Source organism: Bombina bombina, chromosome 3 (assembly GCF_027579735.1).
Source record: "Bombina bombina isolate aBomBom1 chromosome 3, aBomBom1.pri, whole genome shotgun sequence".
NCBI lineage: Eukaryota > Metazoa > Chordata > Amphibia > Anura > Bombinatoridae > Bombina > Bombina bombina.
Window position 1 is genome coordinate 198713117 of NC_069501.1, and position 18284 is coordinate 198731400.

The following is an 18284-nucleotide window of genomic DNA, read 5'->3' on the forward strand; positions in this document are numbered from 1 at the left end:
GAGCCGGTCCTCATCGGATGAAGATAGAAGATGCCGCTTGGAAGAAGATGGTTGCCGGTCCGGATCTACTCTTCTTCCCGGATAGGATGAAGAGTTTGGAGCCTCTTCTGGACTTCTTCAGCCGTCGGATGATGGATGTCTAGCCCCCGCTTGGGCTTAGATGAAGATATCGGAGCCAGGACGGATCGGTGTGATACCCGGTGAGGTGAAGACAAGGTAGGAAGATCTTCAGGGGCTTAGTGTTAGGTTTAGTTAAGGGGGGTTTGGGTTAGATTAGGGGTATGTGGGTGGTGGGTTGTAATGTTGGCGGGGGGTATTGTATGTGTTTTTTTTACAGGAAAAAGAGCTGAATTTCTTGGGGCATGCCCCGCAAAGGGCCCTGTTCAGGGCTGGTAAGGTAAAAGAGCTTTGAACTTTTGTAATTTAGAATAGGGTAGGGCATTTTTTATTTTGGGGGGCTTTGTTATTTTATTAGGGGGCTTAGAGTAGGTGTAATTAGTTTAAAATTGTTGTAATATTTTTCTTATGTTTGTAAATATTTTTTTATTTTTTGTAACTTAGTTCTTTTTTATTTTTTGTACTTTAGTTAGTTTATGTAATTGTAGTTATTTGTAGCAATTGTATTTAATTTATTTATTGATAGTGTAGTGTTAGGTTAATTGTAGGTAATTGTAGGTAGTTTATTTAATTAATTTATTGATAGGGTAGTGTTAGGTTTAATTATAACTTAGGTTAGGATTTATTTTACAGGTAAATTTGTTATTATTTTAACTAGGTAACTATTAAATAGTTCTTAACTATTTAATAGCTATTGTACCTGGTTAAAATAAATACAAAGTTACCTGTAAAATAAATATTAATCCTAAAATAGCTATAATATAATTATAATTTATATTGTAACTATATTAGGATTTATTTTACAGGTAAGTATTTAGCTTTAAATAGGAATAATTTATTTAATAAGAGTTAATTAATTTTGTTAGATTTAAATTATATTTAAGTTAGGGGGGTGTTAGTGTTAGGGTTAGACTTAGCTTTAGGGGTTAATACATTTATTAGAATAGCGGTGAGCTCCAGTCGGCAGATTAGGGGTTAATGTTTGAAGTTAGGTGTCGGCGATGTTAGGGAGGGCAGATTAGGGGTTAATACTATTTATTATAGGGTTAGTGAGGCGGATTAGGGGTTAATAACTTTATTATAATAGCAGTGCGGTCTGGTCGGCAGATTAGGGGTTAATAAGTGTAGGCAGGTGGAGGCGACGTTGTGGGCGGCAGATTAGGGGTTAATAAATATAATATAGGGGTCGGCGGTGTTAGGGACAGCAGATTAGGGGTACATAGGGATAATGTAAGTAGCGGCGGTTTACGGAGCGGCAGATTAGGGGTTAATAATAATATGCAGGGGGCAGCGATAGTGGGGGCGGCAGAATAGGGGTTAATAAGTGTAAGGTTAGGGGTGTTTAGACTCGGGGTACATGTTAGAGTGTTAGGTGCAGACGTAGGAAGTATTTCCCCATAGCAAACAATGGGGCTGTGTTAGGAGCTGAACGCGGCTTTTTTGCAGGTGTTAGGTTTTTATTCAGCTCAAACAGCCCCATTGTTTCCTATGGGGGAATCGTGCACGAGCACGTTTTTGAAGCTGGCCGCGTCCGTAAGCAACTCTGGTATTGAGAGTTGCAGTGGCGTTAAATATGCTCTACGCTCCTTTTTTGGAGCCTAACGCAGCCATTCTGTAGACTCTCAATACCAGAATTATTTAAAAGGTGCGGCCAGAAAAAAGCCAGCGTTAGCTACGCGGGTCGTTACCGACAAAACTCTAAATCTAGCCGTTGGAATGCAATTATTTCATACACTTTTGAGAAGGTGCCAATAATTTTGTCCAGACCATTTTTGGAGTTTTGCGTGGAATGTGTCAGATTTGGCTTTTTTTCTCTACTTTTTTTTGTTATACCAATGCAAACAAAAGAAATAAACACGAGAATGCCTAAACATTTGTAATTGCAACAATTTTCTGGGCAAAGTGGTGCATTAGCTAACAGAAATGCAGGGGTGCCAATATTTTTGGCCATGAGTATATATATATATATATATATATATATATATATATATATACACACACACACACATGTCACAATTTTCTCTGTCTGAAGAAGGGGGTGAACCCCTGAAATGTCACATGGAATAAAGGTGACCTGTTTGAAAATCCTGGCGAGAGCATCCTTTGATGAATTATTGCTACTTATTTTAGGAAGCACCCTGGGTGGCTGATTTTGAATCGTGAGTGCTGGCCTCCATCTATTTGTGTGTATATATAAATATATATATATATATATATATATATATATATACACACACACACACACACATATACACATATATACATACACACACATTTTGGAGCCCTTTCCACTCAAATACCTTTAAAGGAACAGTCACGTTAAAATTAAACTTTCATGATTCAGAAAGGACATGCAACCTTAACCAACTTTACAATTTACTTTTATTATCAAATTAGCTTTTTTTCTTTTGGTATTCTTTGTTGAAAGCTAAACCTAGGTAGACTCATATGCTAATTTCTAAGCCCTTGAAGGCCGCCTTTTATCTCAGAGCATTTTGTCAGTTTTTTTTACCAAAAGACAACGCTAGTTCATGAGTGCCATATAGATAACATTGTGCTCACTTCCAATGGAGTTACCTAGGAGTCAGCACTGATTGGCTAAATTGCAAGCTTGCAAAAAGAACTTAAATAAGGGGGCAGTCTTCAGAGGCTTATATATAAGGTAATAACAGAGGTAAAAAGTATATTAATATAAAAACGTGTTGGTTATTCAAAACTGGGGAATAGGTAATAACAGGATTATCTATCTTTTTAAACAATACAAATTCTGGAGTAGACTGTCCCTTTAAACATGAAAAAATATTTTTATATATTCTTACTGTGTTTTTAATAAAAAAAATTAAGATTCCAATGTTCTTCACTTAGAAGAAAATGTTTTTTTTTTAAAGCTATACCTCTATATATTGATATAGATATATATTTTAAAAAAAATATATATATTTATATCTATATAACAGCTTTAGTGTAGTTGGTATAACGCAGTGATAAGTGTTTTTTGAACAGTGCACTCCATTGAACTCTATCAGGAGAACGTGGCCAGGATATCCAAAGCCCTGAAGTTAGTGTGCATCGGGTTTTACGTTCAACTTGTAATAAGTGCTCTAACCCAGTCATATTAAAAGTTTACTTTGAGCGCAGTTAGAGCGTGAGTGAATAAATCTTTTAGCGCTCCACTTGTAATCTGGCCATATGTGTTTAATTCCCATGCAGGGATTAAACACACAGGTAAAGACAGGCATTAGTGTAATAAGAAAGTGATGTAATGCATCATAAATTTTGTCTTTTTGCAGATTTAAGTCCCTTTAAAAGTATACAAAAATATATAGTCTATTGCAAACTCATTATTGTATTATTTAGTTTATTCCATTTATACATTAGCTTTCTAACAAGGCATGCATCAGCGTCACTGCTAAATTAAAGCATTATATTGCCCTTATATTTGTAACTATTAGCTCTTTATCTTTTGAATTCTGGAGTTTTAGACACAGTGCAAACTAAAAAAAGCAGTAAAAACACCAGAGGAAGTTTAATGACTTTTGTGCAGTTTATAATTATTTGTTCCCAATCTTGGACTTCCAAGTGTGAGCTCCTTCAAATCCATTTCTTCCAAAATTGTAATCTGCAATAGTTTGGTTAATTTCCTCTTTTGTGTTCATCACAAAAGGTCCTGAAAAATAAAGAGAAGCTAATTACTGAAATTTTAAATTGCAGTCGGTACAACTTAAAATCAACCATAAATAAAGAGACTGTGTTTTTATTCCCAACATTTGCCACAGCCAGCCCCATGTTAGTCACCACATAGTTAAAAGGGCATTGTACGCTAAAATGTTCTCTCATTTACTGTGTTCCCAATGGTCCATTTTACTTGCTGAAATTTAATTGTTTGCAAACAAATCCTCTACTTTTATTTTGTTATTTGAAATAGCTACCTTTACCCGTAGAAACCACTGCCTATACTGAAAATAGCACAGGTGATGGCTATAATGAGCAAAACCAGCTGAATGCTAATTCATGTGTGATATATATATATATATATATATATAAATAAAAAACATTGTACTCACTCCCGTAGAGTTATTTATGAGTCAGTACTGATTGGCTAAAATGCAAGTCTTTCAAAAGATTTGAAAAAAGGGGGGAAGTCTGCAGAGGCTTAGATACAAGGTAATCACAGGTTAAAAGTATATTAATATAACAGTGTTGGTTATGCAAAACTGGAAATGGGTAATAAAGGGATTATCTATCTTTTTTTTTAAACATTCTGGAGTAGACTGTCCCTTTAAACTGTCACACCTAATAACATAATAACATGATTGTTTATAAATACAATTTGGTACCTATATTTATTCCATAGAAATAGATAATTAGTATGTTGAAATACTGTTAAGTATTAAACAATAAGATAAACACTATTCAGAATAACTATGTGATTGTCTTCTTCACTTTTAGACAATTAAATATAAACCATAATACAGGGTTTAAAGGGACATTAAGCACTAAATACATTTTATCAGTATAGTATTGATGTTATTCTCCACCTCTATCTAGTCATGGTGCCGCCATGTTGAAATCTGTCTTTTACTACATTCCAGTGCTGACCTGTTTGCACATGTGCAGTAAATCTCCTTCAGATACCTGCACTGTAACCTAGGTTCTATAATGGCAGCAGCCATGATTAGAGGGAAGTGCATGAAATGTATTTAGTGTTTAACGTCCCTTTAATACATCCCAGATACCTATTACCACAAGTGTCTGTAGAAAAAATATCATAATAATAAAAATAATAATGTTAATACAGACAAATACAAATATATATGTAAATGTCTATAAAAAAGCAAAGTTTTACCTTAAGTTCCTAATTTCTTTTGATAATTCTGCATATATGCCTGGCTCCTTAAACACTATCTCACTGGCTCATTAATAGACTTGCTGGCTCCTAAATTCAAATCAATTAGGCAACCACCTGCCATACGGTAACAACATTAAAATGAAACTACACCATTAAGGTTAAAACCCCTTCCTGCTGGTGATATAATGTTTCATAAAAATGAAATCACACTATTGTTGATGCGATTGCATGATTTCAAGGCCAGGATGGGATCATGGGGGACTGCCTAGGCTGCTCGGCACGCCCCCCCCCCCCCCCCCCACGTCCAATTCCTATGTTCGTCAAAGGGAGAGGCTGCAGGATAACGTATAAGGTAAGACGTTCAGTGCCGTTATAATGGCGTAGTGCTGTTAGGACTGAATGGAACATCCTAATGACGTGGTTAAAATGAAACTATTTGCAACCAAAAAAAAAGTATTTTTACGTAAATTATGGTATGAATTATTTGTGTTCAGGATATATAAAATGCAGAAATGTATTAAATCATAAACATAATTTTGTAAAGGATTCACCTTCCCTTTATTATATTTAAATAAAGTATAAACTTTAGATCAGGATTTTGTTGTGTCCTTAAGCATAACAGCGTCAGACAGCTGCACAGACTGCTGTTAACCTTGTGCCCTAGATAACAAATAATAAGCCAATAATCACATCTCATGGGAAATGCTTTAGCAAATGCCAGCACTATGACCTTTTAATTGCCTTGTACAGACTTAAGTGTCTTCACATAAAGGAACAGTAAAAGATATTTGTAGGATTTTAATTCAGAGAGCAGAAAAAAATGGAGACAAATGTTTGCTGGAATGAAATATGAAGTAACATTAGTAAACAATGGAGCGAGTAATTTAATTAATCAGTAATTGTCCATTTTTCCATCACATGGACCAAATCCATAGCTACGTCTATGAATGCTGCATCTATGAATTCAGAAATAGGCTGCTTTATGGCACTGATTTGATATAAAGAATATTCCAGGAAATGAGTTTACCCAAATATCAGTTGGCTGCTCTATTCAGTTAGTTGTAAATGTTCTAAGAATATTTAGAATTTGTTTAGTTTAAATTTGTTTTCGTTAAACCAATATAAATGTTCCAAATCTACAGGTAAAAAAAGTTCTCCTGTATCTTTATACTTACATTTAGCGTGTTGGAGAGCCGCGCTATCACGACCCTCTTCCTCACAGCGCCGCGGCCATGCTAATAAGAGGCTTAGAGCGGACGGCTCATAGAGCCTGCACTAAAGGACCTTCTCATTGGGTTAGTGTGGCTCTCCAGTGCAAAAGTATTTTAAACATTTAAAGGAAACTAATACTGACAAATTTCACAAATGCACATGCGTCTAAAAATACTATTTACTGTTTATTTTGTGTGTATAAAAAAAAAATCAGTAACTCATTTTGTTAGCAAATTCTGCAGGTGTTTGCACATCTAAAGCAGTAAAGAATATATTTCTTGAAGGATATGAAGAATTCTAGATGGGATGAAGGGATGTACAAATGAAAAAAGAAAATACTGTAATGAGTTAAAGCATGACGTTATTATTGCACTACTGTTCCTGAGCCTACCTATGTATGCTTTTCAACATAGAATACCAAGAAAACAAAGTATATTTGATAACAATATATAATTTAATTTAATTGTATGCTCGATCTTAACTATGAAAGTCTAATTTTGTCATGAAACACTTAGTTAAAATGTTTAATCTAGGGATGTGTATTTCGGTATCAAACGAATGCTTTATATCAGCTATTTTCGGAGTCAGATTTCTTCTTGTAAAAGTGCAACACACTAAGAGCTGTGCAAATCCAGGTTGTAGTATGTTGTACTTTCAGAAATCCGTCTCTGAAAATAGCCAAATGCTGTTGACGGCCGGCATATTTGGCATTCGTTTGCTACCAAAATAGACAAATGCACACCCCTAGTTTAGTCATAGGCAGTTAAAAACAAGTTTGCAGCATACATTATTTATTTTTATTGCATTTGTTGTAAACTACCTTGTATAAATTTATTTTTTTATAACAGTTGTGATAGCTCCATACTACCTAGAGAGGTCAAAAGCAAATTGTAAAATGTAGGTTTCCTTCAAAATGCTGCTTAAAGGGATGAAATGGCTATGAAACCTCCCCCTCAAACAAATTTGTAATTCAGACAGAATACGCAACTTTTAAAATCTTTCCAAATTACTTCTATTATCAAATTTGCTTTGTTCGCATGGTTTTCTTTGTTGAAGAGATACCCTGGGTAGGCATCTGGAGCACTACCTGCCAGGAAATAGTGCTGCCGTCTAGTGCGCTTGCGAATGGTTAACATTCTTGCAAAACTGTTGCTATATAGTGCTCCAGACATGTGCAAACTCCTGAGCTTACTTCCCTACTTTTGAAAAAAAGATACCAAGAGAATGAAGAAAATTTGATATTACAAAGTTGTTTAAAATTGCATGCTCTGGGGCCGATTTATCAAGCTCAGTGTGGAGCTTGATGCCCCTGTTTCCACGCGAGCCTTCAGCCTCGCCGGAAACAGAAGTTATGAAGCAGCAGTCTAAAGAGACCGCAGACAGAAATCAACCCGATCGAATACAATCGGGATGATTGACACCCCCTGCTAGTGGCCGATTGGGCGCGAATCTGCAGGGGCGGCATTGCACCAGCAGTTCACAAGAACTGCTGGTGCAATGATAAATGCAGACAGTGTATGCTGTCGGCATTTAGCTATGTGCAGCGGACATGATATGCTACATCGTATCATGTCCGCTTGCACTATGATAAATCTACCCCTCTATCTTAACCATGAAAGAAATATTTTGGGTGTCATATTCCTTAAAACCAACTAAATATTAGGCAACAATTGCTTAGAGTAAAACCAATTTACAACAAGCACACAATTTTGGAAGCAAATATAAACCTGCTCACCAGAGTTTTCAAGTAGTTTTTGGAAATCATTAAAAGGACAGTAAGCTCAAAATCTCATCCCTCTTCCAATGTTTAAGCAGGAATAATTTAAAAATCCGGACTTCCGGTGGGCGGCTCCCTAAGATGGCTGCAAGTTTTTATGGCGCAGTGGAAAATCTCCTTGAATAATTATTTTGCAGCTACCATCCTAAGCCATCTACATCTCCCTTGACACAATTGTCCAGCAATCACAGCAGATAGAAGACAAGTTACCACTTCTACCCCGGAAGGCACATTTACGGATTAAACAGGGATTCCCCCTGTAATGGAAAGAGAACAACTACTCCTTGAATTTTAATAGTAGAACGGACCTCACTACAGAACTTTCTAACTCCTAAGAACCACGTATGAGAAAGTTTTGATACTTGCCAGTATAAAACTCTTTTTAATAAAGCTAAGAATGACCTCAATTGTGTCCGAGTTGACAAGAATCTTGATGCCAACGTTTGACTGCCTCCTCCAGCAACTTCAATGCCTGCAGTCAGAGGTGAGGAAGTCAAATCAGCTGCAAAATATAAACTCCCCCGCCGCGTGGGTGGCCGCATATTTATCTTAGACACTGCAGTGTGTCTGCTCTGGGACACAGGAACACAGCGATACTTCACCGCTTCTATACAACCTACAGAGCGAGACAGGAACTCCTGGAAACATCAAGCCACCATATGCGCTTGATTCTGATTATGCTACCCCGGATGCCAAAATTACTTTCTCTAACAAACCGGCAATAGATCTACAGAGGGACTTTGAGATGGCCGTTGTGAATCGCTACTCTCAAAAATGGTATGAATGGCGGGATCCTCAGCTTCTGTGATTCCTAGCACACACATCTCAGATGCAGGGTCTACCCCTGAGAGACAGTACTTGCGTCAGCCAGAGACAATATGCGCGTGTCATTTGGGACCCTGGGTTACAGACCTGGGACCCTTTGTTGAGCAAAGTGGGAATCGAATAAGTCATGGACCTCTTTTGTTTCAGATTTTCAAATCTTGCAGAGTGCAAGATTCCTATATCTGACTATCGTTTAGCTAGTTGTTAGTTATGTTTGTAGTCAGTGTTTATTGCTCTTTACTTAGTTATTATTTTTATTATTATTTTTTGGCACTGGACACCATACCTATTCAGATATGATGTACAAATATTATTCCTCTACCTCTGAAATCCACATTATCTTATGCACTAGGAGACAAGCCTGATACCTCATGCAAGTAATTGTATTATGCTGCAAACTGTACAGGGAGTGCAGAATTATTAGGCAAATGAGTATTTTGACCACATCATCCTCTTTATACATGTTGTCTTACTCCAAGCTGTATAGGCTCGAAAGCCTACTACCAATTAAGCATATTAGGTGATGTGCATCTCTGTAATGAGAAGGGGTGTGGTCTAATGACATCAACACCCTATATCAGGTGTGCATAATTATTAGGCAACTTCCTTTCCTTTGGCAAAATGGGTCAAAAGAAGGACTTGACAGGCTCAGAAAAGTCAAAAATAGTGAGATATCTTGCAGAGGGATGCAGCACTCTTAAAATTGCAAAGCTTCTGAAGCGTGATCATTGAACAATCAAGCGTTTCATTCAAAATAGTCAACAGGGTCGCAAGAAGCGTGTGGAAAAACCAAGGCGCAAAATAACTGCCCATGAACTGAGAAAAGTCAAGCGTGCAGCTGCCAAGATGCCACTTGCCACCAGTTTGGCCATATTTCAGAGCTGCAACATCACTGGAGTGCCCAAAAGCACAAGGTGTGCAATACTCAGAGACATGGCCAAGGTAAGAAAGGCTGAAAGACGACCACCACTGAACAAGACACACAAGCTGAAACGTCAAGACTGGGCCAAGAAATATCTCAAGACTGATTTTTCTAAGGTTTTATGGACTGATGAAATGAGAGTGAGTCTTGATGGGCCAGATGGATGGGCCCGTGGCTGGATTGGTAAAGGGCAGAGAGCTCCAGTCCGACTCAGACGCCAGCAAGGTGGAGGTGGAGTACTGGTTTGGGCTGGTATCATCAAAGATGAGCTTGTGGGGCCTTTTCGGGTTGAGGATGGAGTCAAGCTCAACTCCCAGTCCTACTGCCAGTTTCTGGAAGACACCTTCTTCAAGCAGTGGTACAGGAAGAAGTCTGCATCCTTCAAGAAAAACATGATTTTCATGCAGGACAATGCTCCATCACATGCGTCCAAGTACTCCACAGCGTGGCTGGCAAGAAAGGGTATAAAAGAAGAAAATCTAATGACATGGCCTCCTTGTTCACCTGATCTGAACCCCATTGAGAACCTGTGGTCCATCATCAAATGTGAGATTTACAAGGAGGGAAAACAGTACACCTCTCTGAACAGTGTCTGGGAGGCTGTGGTTGCTGCTGCACGCAATGTTGATGGTGAACAGATCAAAACACTGACAGAATCCATGGATGGCAGGCTTTTGAGTGTCCTTGCAAAGAAAGGTGGCTATATTGGTCACTGATTTGTTTTTGTTTTGTTTTTGAATGTCAGAAATGTATATTTGTGAATGTTGAGATGTTATATTGGTTTCACTGGTAAAAATAAATAATTGAAATGGGTATATATTTGTTTTTTGTTAAGTTGCCTAATAATTATGCACAGTAATAGTCACCTGCACACACAGATATCCCCCTAAAATAGCTAAAACTAAAAACAAACTAAAAACTACTTCCAAAAATATTCAGCTTTTATATTAATGAGTTTTTTGGGTTCATTGAGAACATGGTTGTTGTTCAATAATAAAATTAATCCTCAAAAATACAACTTGCCTAATAATTCTGCACTCCCTGTATATTTCTTTTATGTGTCCCCAATCTTATCAAAGAACAGCTAATGAATTTGAACACCATGTGACTTAGGGTAACTCTCTAATAGGACCCCTGGTTTTATTTTTCGATTTAGGCTATACCTAGCCAGCTATCAGTTTATTCACAAATCTGAACCTAGTACTTATCTTTTATCGTGTATCAGGAGACAGGCGTGATATTTACTGTTTGTATAATTACCACACTGTTATATTTATCTCACATAAGCTGTCCAGAGAATCTTTAATGGGATCCAAGGCCTTACGGCCTCATCCAGACAACGTTAAATCATTCTGTATTCTATATAAACACATCTAGATCATCGACTGGAGTATGGTCATGGGGTTAATGTGAATACACAGCTCTCCTCAGGATTTTACCACTTACATAACAAATAGAAGTATTTGCTCAAGTGCAACTATTTAGATTAGTTTGATTAGTTTAGTAGGAATATTTAATATCTATGTCAGATGAATAGGTATACATATACATATCTAATGTACACAAACCAGTGGAGGCTCCTCCATTTCAGCACTCCCGCACGTGAACACCCAAAAGAAAAAGGGAAAAAAAGAAAGAAAATATTTTTTTGGATGAATAAATATAATTTCTCCTATTGGAAATATTATATTTATTCAGCCAAAAATTTTCTAGTCTAAACTGTCAAGTTGTCAATTTTTATTAAAAAAACCCAACCTCTTTTATATACCTCTATTTCACTTCTCTACCGCACGTGCGGTAGAGCAGTATAGCCTGCCATATAAATTTGCATAATTTTCCTATGTGACTACAGCACAGCCCATAACTGAGCCTATACCTCTCTTAATCGCACAATATTTAGTGTGCGACTAGTGTTTTTTTTATGGGCGGCCAGCAGATGGAGCACTTTTTTTTTGCTGGCTGTTAACAGGCAAATACAGTCTACAATGATATCTGTGTCATACAAGTAATGAGGTGATAGCGTATGCAGAAGGCAAACTACTAGTTTATCAAGTAAGCTTTATAATTAATTGTCTTAATGATTAAGTGTATGAGGTGGATTAGGGAACTGAATATGACTTTTTATTTTTTAATAGCAAAAAAATAATAAGATTTTAGACTGTCTAAAAGTCTCGTTGATTGGGGTTGGGGCCGGGCCGGGCCAGGTCAGGATGCAGCACTGAGCGCGCTCAAGTGAAATTGAGTAGCAAGCGAGTGGAGTCTGGCCCAATGTTCCCTCTAATGTGTGTGGCCGCGCACTTCTTAATTATTCCCAAGCGCCATTGATGTTGTTTAGCCTGGATCCACTCATGTCACGTGGAGTCTGCTGTGGAAACTGAGGTGAAACTGGAACATCCAAATTGTAAGTTTGGGGCATGTTTGGGGTCTGCCTGGCACAGTACTGCATTACAGATATTACTGAATCTGATTACTTATCAGCGGGCTTAATATTTTATAAGTTCTGCTCTGGCGAATAGAGAACTTATAAAAAATATTGAGTCCGCTGATAAGTAATCAGATTCAGTACTGTCTGTAATGCAATTACAGTACTGAATCTGCACAATTTATATTTTCCTCTACTTTTTGCCCTGCTGTGGGCTAGCAGTACACCGGACCATGGGCTAGCAGTACACCGGACCAGCAAGCGAGTGTAACAGACTGAGTTAACAAGGTGCTGAAACGTATTTGTCTTGGGCTGCAGCCTCATTTTATTATTAGTTTAATAATAAAATGAGACTGCAGCCCAAGACATATACGTTTCAACACCTTGTTAACTCTGTAACTTACAGACACCAACGTAATGGCTGCGCTCCACTAAATAAAGCAGAGGGGGCACTGGGCGAGTATATGCATTGCTGAGTCTGACTGACTTCTACGCCGCACGCTGGGAGACTAAAAAAATGTATGTGCAAAATCCACAATTTCTGAAAAATAAGGCAAACAATATAAGTGTCTGTTTATTAGTATGCAATCTTGTTTTCATGAACTGCAGCAATTTTGTTGACTGCTTAATAAAAGATGTGCTTGTAAAACTGTGTTAGTGTTAGGGTCATGTTTTTACAGCCACAAAAAAAAGATATGCAAGGGTTAAACTGCACTTGTGTCTCATACATTTTATGGCCATATACACTCATTACCTGCACACCTTCTACATATCTTTATGTATACTGTGCTGTTGTGTGTGTGCTTCTAGTGCTGTCAGCAACGCTTTGTCTCAGCAGCAGCCATTAAACTTAGTAAAGATTCAACAGAAAAGCTAAGACCGTTTTTTGTGACACGTTGCTTTTCTCTGTGCAGTTTAACCCTTGCATATATTTCTTGTGGCTGTAAAAACATAAACCTATCACTGAGTTTTACAGACATGTTGTGTGCAGCACTCTGACAGCAGACAGCAGTGTGGAGTGTGTGTGTGGGTGAGGGAGAGTGTGTCTGTCTCTGTGTGTGTGTGGGTGAGGGACAGTGTGTCTGTCTCTGTGTGTGTGTGTGAGGGAGAGTGTGTCTGTCTCTGTGTGTGTGTGTGTGTGTGGGTGAGGGAGAGTGTGTCTGTCTCTGTGTGAGGGAGAGTGTGTCTGTCTCTGTGTGTGTGTGTGTGTGTGTGTGTGTGGGTGAGGGAGAGTGTGTCTGTCTCTCTGTGTGTGTGTGGGTGAAGGAGAGTGTGTCTGTGTGTGTGTGGGTGAGGGAGAGTGTGTCTGTCTCTGTGTGTGTGTGTGGGTGAGGGAGAGTGTGTCTGTCTCTGTGTGTGTGTGTGGGTGAGGGAGAGTGTGTCTGTCTCTGTGTGTGTGTGTGGGTGAGGGAGAGTGTGTCTGTCTCTGTGTGTGGGTGAGGGAGAGTGTGTCTGTGTGTGTGGGGGTGAGGGTGAGGGAGAGTGTGTCTGTCTCTGTGTGTGTGTGTGGGTGAGGGAGAGTGTGTCTGTGTGTGTGTGGGTGAGGGAGAGTGTGTCTGTCTGTGTGTGTGGGGGTGAGGGAAAGTGTGTCTGTCTGTGTGTTGGGGCATACTCTGTAAGTACAAGTGATATCACAGTATATGCCAAGGAAAAAGTGTGTCAACGCCACTTACCCTGGTATGCCTACTTCAATAGTTATAGAACACCATATATCACTTCACATTTTTTTTTCTTGCTTTAAAGGGACAAGCTACCCTTGTGGGGCCTATATATATATATATATATATATATATATATGTGTGTGTGTGTATATATATATATATATATATATATATATATATATATATATATATGAGAGAGCAATCTGAGGGGCGTGGCTTTATTTCAAGGGGTGTGGTCAGGGGAGGGGCCAAGTGCACCTCCATCTTCATAATTCACCAGCCGCCACTGACACAAACTGAGGTTGGCTCAGTTTCTTTCATTACAAACAATTCTCACTTTCTTGAGGTTGGTTGGTTTAATCTGTTAAATCTCTATACTGAAAAAGACGAAAAATCAACTACTATTATATGTTTTATGTTAGGTGTAGTGTAGTTTTTGTTGTTGTTGTTGTTTATGTTTGTTTTAAATAGCTAAAAATATGAGAAAATCAATCTAACACTTTACTCACATCTTTACTGAGGATCCAGCAATGTTTTACTGTGTTTACTACATAATTTAATTGGGCCACCCTTAAGCCTTGTCAGGAATGGGAGCTGCTAAGCTACATATTTCTAATACTAGACTCTGGAGTTTATTTGATGATACTACAATAATACAGGTCAATACAATACTGTTTCATTGAAACTATATTCTGTACTTTTCTCCCTGGATTATATAGACAGTACTCACTTGATGTATATAAGCACTCATTCTGTATATTATGCTTTTCTCAATAAAAAAGAATTTATAAAAATAAATCCAAGGCACTATTTTTTTTAATTGACCTGCATTTAATTGTGAAAATTATAGTGTTCCCCCTTCCCCTAGAGCAGGGTTCTTCAAACTTCTTTTTTTTCCAAGACCCAGACCCTAATTTTTAAAGTAACAAGACAGCTGCAATTTTTGGCAAAATGACTAAAATGTGTGCATACTTTATTTCTGATTGTAGTCAAACTTAACCCCTTAATGACCACAGCACTTTTCCATTTTCTGTCTATTTGGGACCAAGGCTATTTTTAAATTTTTGCGGTGTTTGTGTTTAGCTGTAATTTTCCTCTTGCTCATTTACTGTACCCACACATATTATATACCGTTTTTCTCGCCATTAAATGGACTTTCTAAGGATACCATTATTTTCATCATATCTTATAATTTACTATAAAAAAATTATAAAATATGAGGAAAAAATGGAAAAAAACACACTTTTTCTAACTTTGACCCCCAAAATCTGTTACATATCTACAACCACCAAAAAACACCCATGCTAAATAGTTTCTAAATTTTGTCCTGAGTTTAGAAATACCCAATGTTTACATGTTCTTTGTTTTTTTTTCAAGTTATAGGGCCATAAATACAAGTAGCACTTCGCTATTTCCAAACCATTTTATTTCAAAATTAGCGCTAGTTACATTAAAACACTGATATCTTTCAGGAATCCCTGAATATCCCTTGACATGTATATATTTTTTTTAGTAGACATCCCAAAGAATTGATCTAGGCCAATTTTGGTATATTTCATACCACCATTTCACCGCCAAATGCGATCAAATACAAAAAATCGTTCACTTTTTCACAAATTTTTTCACAAATTTTCAGTTTCTCACTGAAATTATTTACAAATAGCTTGTGCAATTATGGCATAAATGGTTGTAAATTCTTCTCTGGGATCCCCTTTGTTCAGAAATAGCAGACATATATGGCTTTGGCGTTGCTTTTTGGTAATTAGAAGGCTGCTAAATGCCACTTCGCACCACACGTGTATTATGCCCAGCAGTTAAGGGGTTAATTAGGGAGCTTGTAGGGTTAATTTTAGCTTTAGTGTAGTGTAGTAGACGACCCCAAGTATTGATCTAGGCCCATTTTGGTATATTTCATGCCACCATTTCACCGCCAAATGCGATCAAATTAAAAAAAAACGTTAAATTTTTCACAATTTTAGGTTTCTCACTGAAATAATTTACAAACAGCTTGTGCAATTATGGCACAAATGGTTGTAAATATATGGCTTTGGCGTTGCTTTCTGGTAATTAGAAGGCCGCTAAATGCTGCTGCGCCTCACACGTGTAATATGGCTAGCAATAAAGGGGTTAATTAGGGAGTTTGTAGGGAGCTTGCAGGGTTAATTTTAGCTTTAGTGTAGAGATCAGCCTCCCACCTGACACATCCCACCCCCTGATCCCTCCCAAAGAGCTCCCTTCCCTCCCCCACCCCACAATTGTCCCCGCCATCTTAAGTACTGGCAGAAAGTCTGCTAGTACTAAAATAAAAGGGTATTTAAAAATAAAAAATTTTTTTAGCATATTTACATATGCTACTGTGTAGGATCCCCCCCTTAGCCCCCAACCTCCCTGATCCCCCCCAAAAGTGCTCTCTAACCCTCCACTCTGCCTTATTGGGGGCCATCTTGGGTACTGGCAGCTGTCTGCCAGTACCCAGTTTGCAAAAAAATATGTTTTTTTTTATTTTTTGCCCAGTTTTTCTGTAGTGTAGCTTCCCCCTCCCCACAGACCAACCCCACCACCTAACTGATTTTTTTTTTTTTTTTTTTATCCGATTTGTTTATTTTTACTATTTTTTTTCCATTTTTCTACACTTTTTTTTCTGTATGTAGCGGTTCCCACCCGCTCTCTCCCCGTGCACGCGCCCACCCCCACGTGCAGGCGCGCGCGTCAGTGCGTGCCCCCTGGCATCCCCGCCCACGATCCCGCCCCCCTCCACATCACGAGGGCCATCAATGGCCGCCACCCGCCTCCCGGTCCGGCTCCCACCCACCAATGCAGTAAGCCACCGATCTCCGGTGCAGAGAGGGCCACAGAGTGGCTCTCTCTGCACCGGATGGCTTAAAAAGGTTATTGCAGGATGCCTCCATATCGAGGCATCACTGCAATAACCGGAAAGCAGCTGGAAGCGAGCAGGATCGCTTCCAGCTGCTTTCCACACCGAGGACGTGCAGGGTACGTCCTCAGGCGTTAACTGCATTTTTTTTGAGGACGTACCCTGCACTTCCTCGGTCGTTAAGGGGTTAAAAGTGTTGTATGAGAGTGTGTGTGGTGTGTGTGTTATATGAGAGTGTGTGTATTGTATAAAAGTGTGTGTGTTATTACCTTTTACAACACACCCACACCACACAGTCTCTCATACAACACTCAGACACACACTTCCATACAAACCACACACAAAATCTCATACAACATACACACTACATACTCTTATGCAATGCACACACACTCATACAATACACACTCTCATACAACACACACAGACACACACACACACCACACAAGCTCTCATACAACCCACACACACCACACACTCTCATACAACACACACACACCACACACAATCTCATACAACACACACTCTTATGCAATGCACACACACTAATACAATACACACTCTCATACACTCTCATGCAACACACACACACTCTAATACAACACACACAGACACACACACACACCACAAACTCTCATACAACCCACACACACCACACACTCTCATACAACACACACACCACACACAAAATCTCATACAACACACACACACACACTACATACTCTTATGCAATGCACACACACTCATGCAACACACACACATTCATACAACACACACACACTCATACAATACACACTCTCATGCAACACACACACACACACACACACTCTAATACAACACACACAGACACACACACACACCACAAAAACTCTCATACAACCCACACACACCACACACTCTCATACAACACACACACCACACACAAAATCTCATACAACACACACACACTACATACTCTTATGCAATGCACACACACTCATACAATACACACTCTCATACAACACACACACATACAGTCATAAACCACACCCACACACTCTCCACCAACACACGCTCACAAGTTGCGACCCAGTAAACGTGGTATTGCGACCCAATAAATGGGTCCCGACCCGTGGTTTGAAGAACCATGCCCTAGAGGGGCTGGAGTACATTCTGCGTAATGCAGAACCCTGACACTCTAAGAAGCTGCACAGTGATTGCTTGATTAGTGCAGGATCTTGTTTATATTGGTCTCTAACTGGCTGCAGCAAAATAAGGAAGATTAACCCCTTCCCGCATTAGGACACTTCATGCCTTCCTAACTGCACTGGGCTTTAGCATGGAACATCCTAGCCGTTTGGCTGTCCTGAGGCCATAGCAGCTTGCTAAATGCGATCGCGGGCTAGAGGGCATGCCTAGCATTAAAGGCACTCCACCCTAACCCAATCTTATTATTTAAATCACGCGATCGCATGAAGGTGAAATTTAAAATTTTTACTTATTTGTTTACATCGGAACTTTGTAGACAAATAAGTCCGGGTGGGAACAAACAATGCATATTTTTCTAACAAAGTGACAGTTCTAAATGCTTTTATTTATTTTGCATTATTCAATGCAGCGAATAATTTATGATGGATGAAAAAAC

The 18284-nt window shown here is 38.7% G+C and overlaps 1 protein-coding gene across 2 annotated transcripts in view; it reads right to left on the minus strand.

Moving 5' to 3' along the window:
• Nucleotides 1-3458: 3458 nt before the first annotated feature.
• The window catches only part of PIR (pirin), a 211451-nt gene continuing 196625 nt past the window's right edge, over nucleotides 3459-18284 (minus strand). For both annotated transcript variants that reach the window (XM_053706078.1, XM_053706077.1), the window contains exon 10: nucleotides 3459-3784. In XM_053706078.1, coding sequence (XP_053562053.1) covers nucleotides 3669-3784 — 116 coding nt within the window. In that variant the 3' untranslated portion in view covers nucleotides 3459-3668. The remainder of the gene's footprint in view (nucleotides 3785-18284) is intronic.